Source organism: Berghia stephanieae, chromosome 2 (assembly GCF_034508935.2).
Source record: "Berghia stephanieae isolate SIO BIC M18660-M18661 chromosome 2, UCSD_Bste_1.3, whole genome shotgun sequence".
Taxonomy (NCBI): Eukaryota; Metazoa; Mollusca; class Gastropoda; order Nudibranchia; family Aeolidiidae; genus Berghia; species Berghia stephanieae.
In genome coordinates this window covers 106,152,890-106,156,854 of record NC_088361.1, presented here as the reverse complement: position 1 = coordinate 106,156,854, position 3,965 = coordinate 106,152,890, and the positions used below count along the sequence as shown (strand labels likewise).

Below are 3,965 nucleotides of genomic sequence, written 5' to 3'. Positions count from 1 at the left end.
AAAAAATGTTTTAGATTTGACAATCCACAGAAGTTCCACAGCTGTAGAATCTGGGATGAACTCCAGCTAAAGGACCACTTAATTTTAATAACATGTTGCCCATATGCTGTACATGGTTGCCATCAGTCAAATGTAGAAGAAAATGTTTTTGAATTCATTATCATTATGTCAAGCATGGAGAAAGACTTCATCATCTGCACTTTTCATCTTTTTCAGGTAACAAGGTTAGAAACTCAAGTTAAAAGATATAAAGGCGATGCAGAGAGGGCAGAAGGCATGGAAGACGAATTGAAGCAAGAGAAACGCAAATTACAGAAAGAGGTAATCTTTCTTTTTATCAACTGTCTGCTTTTCCTTTTGTTCATTTATTTAAAAAATATTTTCCTGTATGTTTCGGCACTGTAAGGCTTTTTCTTTAGATTCTTCTTCTTTCAGCTTATCCCACATTTGCAGGGTTGCCATAATTAATGCCACATCTTCATGCACCTCATTTCATTGCATCATTTTCCTCCAGGCCCATTTCTTACATGTCGTCCTCTACCCTATCTATCCATCTAGTCTTTGGGCAATGGTATATCTAATACTTTCTTTCCCACATCCTCCCTCTCTCATCTCTTAATCTGTATTCTTCACTTCAGTCAACCTTCGAATCCGTCGATTTCTCACTTTATCGTTTCTTGTCCAGCCAAGTGACCATCTCAACATTCTCATTTCTGCCATCTCAACTTCTCTATCTGGTTTCATTCATTCATTTACAAGTTGTAGCTTAAGTTTTACTGCCAGGATGCCCTTCCTGAGCAGACGCTCTCCATTTATCCAGGCTTGTGATCAGCCTCACAAAGTGCTGGATTGTACCCAACAAAGGCTGGGTTAAGGCTTTTTATTTATAGATAATATTATTCTACCCTAATATTGGAAAACCCAATTATTTCCTAGTAAAAACGTAATAATTGAATATTTATTCAATGATTGCAGAATCTTTTTGCTTCATTTATTCGCTTAAAATAGATGTTGAAAAGAGAGCTGATTGGTCACCTAAAATAATATTATAGTGCCTATGAAGACAATTCCATTGTTTTTCTTTTTTGACCGAATTGCCATTCAAACAGACGGATAAAAACATAAATAATGAATCGAAGTACTACTACTATGCATCAGTAATTTCACTCATTCTAGCTGAATTATCTTCTACTGGCGTCATCCCTCCCCCCCCCCCCCCCCCCCAACCTCCCCTCCCCTCCTCCCCAGCCACACACATCCACAGAATAATAAAATTATCGATCAGGAATAGGAACACATCAAGCCTTCAAATTGATTTGAAAGAACACTGTATTCTATTCTATTTGAGTAGATTTAAAAAATCCCCAATCAATCTCACTCTCACACAAAATAACATACTACTATGTGCACATCTAATGACATATATTAGGTCGCAGTCTACATAAGTGAAAGATCTTGTGATAGTCCAAACTTTCCCCGGAAATGCAATGTTCATGTCTTTATAAAGGTGATCACATGCTCTTCATTTAGACCTCATGCATCTGTGGGCTGCAGGTATATTTATTGTCCTGTGATAGTCACGATGGCTACATACAATCAAATCCTTTTAAGTTCTGGTCCCTTCCTTATGCTACCAATAGCAGTTGAGAAATCCCTCTGGGTGTCCTCATCAGCTTAGAGAAGCCCTTCATTTTTCATTAAAATCTTCTTAACTTGTATTATTATAATAAGTTGTTTTGGGTTTGTTTATTTTTTGTATAAATATCAAAATTTTCTCCTATTTGTAAATTTTGTTTTGTATTTTTTTTGTTGAAAAGTCTAGTATTTTAAATTTTTTGTGTTGATTTAAAAGCTCTAAGTATAATGGATATTTTCTTCAAACAATAAGTGAATTTCTAGTTATGTTTAAAAAAAAAAAGAAAATGAATTTTGCATTGTTGTAATTTTGTACCCATTAAAGGGCTATATTTTTTAATCTTAATTTCAGTTACGGGAGGCTTCTACGGAATTGGAAGAGTTAAGGAATCAAAACAAACATCTAACGACAAGGCTTGAGAGAATCCGACAGACAAGAAGTGCATTAGGCATTCAATGAGCGTTAGTGTTCATGTACATATATCCCCATAAGCCAACCCTGCTTCCCCTTAATCCATTTCATCTCATGGTTGTCTGCTGGATGCAACGGGTTTCGTCGTATGTCAGCCTGTTATGCCATCACAGACAATAGCAGGATTAAGCAACAAGCACCCATACTTCCATTCTCATCACTCACCCAGAATATAGTGCTTGGCTTAATTCTTTCGACAATTTAATCTGTGATCTTGTTCATTAATTTGTTCACACAAATACTAGAAATATGGAAATAGTTGAGCTTAGATGATTATCTTTTCCCCTTTTTATTGACTCGTTTAGTTTATCAGTGGTAACGAAAATAAGACTTACTCACATGGTTTATGTTTTTATCCCACCTTTGATTCATCAAACAAATTTGATGCACTTTTATTATAGATACTGTCTAATATTTTAGATTCACAACCTGCAGTTTTGCTTTGAAAACCCACATCTGCACTTTTGAAAAATTTGCTGGAGAGCCAAAAACTCTTGTTTGTACTTTTACGTTGTTCCGGTTTTGATTGTCATAATATATATTGGTACAGGACCCGGACTGTTAGAAGCGCTTCATTTGAATTTCTATTGAAGCTTTAATAAACTGTTTTTGACATAATGTGTATCTAAGGTTCCATAAGATATAAATTGAGCATTATTATGTAGACTATTTCTATTGTGTTTTCTCTGCATAAATGTGATATTTATTGTGGGCATAATTTCTAGGAAGGAAAATCCACATAAGGTTGAGGGTGATATGCGTTTATTGATTTGGAAACAAAAATCCTCTCAGGGTAGCCTGTATTGATTTCTAGGTAGTTAGAAGAAACCAATTGCAATTTTTGCCCTTTCATAAGAGGCTATTCTACTTTGCTCACTTATCATCAAATATTTATCCCTGCAGATTATTTTGTCTTATATGATGGTGCTTTGATCGAGAACTAGTGCTATTGCTGTTAATAATTTTAATCAGAAAGAGCAAAATAGTGATGACATGTTTTAACTTTGCTACTAAATTCTATATTCGTTTATTTTCTGTCATTGATAATTACAATTTACATGGAGTCTTGATATTCTCAATACAGGCACGGATAAATGGAGAAAACTGTGTGTGTGTGTGTGGCAAGGATAGGGAAGAAAGACTAGAAAACTAATGTTTTGATACAAAGTTTCAGCATGGCAGTGACAAGGATTTGTTGTGCTGACAGTACTAACCAGCACAAATCTGTTTTTATAGAGATACAGGGAAAGAAAAGAAAAGGATATCAGATATTATATTTTTACACTCAGCTCCTTTGCTGACTTGGTTGAAGTTGTCATGCAATAAATCTGGTCTTATAGCGTGCAAGGTGTTTATCGAAAACATTACATTCAGTAGAAGTTTTTTTTGGTTTTTTATTGGTTGTGCAAAGGTGTAGAATATAATATATGCTGGATGAAAAAGTATGATGTACATGCTTTGGTTTTAGACATCGTTTAGTGCCTTTGAAGTTACCCAGAATAAAAAATAGAATTCTGGGGTGGGATCTTCTGATCTCTCAGGGTTGGTGGAGAGGTTGCTCTAGTTGTGTCTTCTATCCTCTATATCTGTTTTTCCTTTACATGTTGTTCTCTCTCTCTCTCTCTCTCTCTCTCTCTCTCTCTCTCTCTCTCTCTCTCTCTCTCTCTCTCTCTCTCTCTCTCTCTCTCTCTTCTCTCTCTCTCTCTCTCTCTCTCTCTCTCTCTCTCTCTCTCTCTCTCTCTCTCTCTCTCTCTCTCTCTCTCTCTCTCTCTCTCTCTCCAGATTACTTTTTTTTTTTTTCACAGGTTCTGGCAGGGATCCTTAGCTCAGAGGTTATAGTTTTCAGTTTTGAATATAT

The 3,965-nt window shown here is 35.6% G+C and overlaps 1 protein-coding gene across 1 annotated transcript in view; it reads left to right on the top strand.

The window, feature by feature from the left end:
- The window catches only part of LOC144964082 (leucine-rich repeat flightless-interacting protein 2-like), an 8,872-nt gene extending 6,777 nt beyond the window's left edge, over positions 1–2,095 (top strand). Inside the window, exons 5-6 of the mRNA XM_078898021.1 lie at positions 217–321; positions 1,988–2,095. Of these exons, the coding sequence (XP_078754147.1) occupies positions 217–321; positions 1,988–2,095 (213 nt within the window). The remainder of the gene's footprint in view (positions 1–216; positions 322–1,987) is intronic.
- The last annotated feature ends 1,870 nt before the right edge of the window (positions 2,096–3,965 follow it).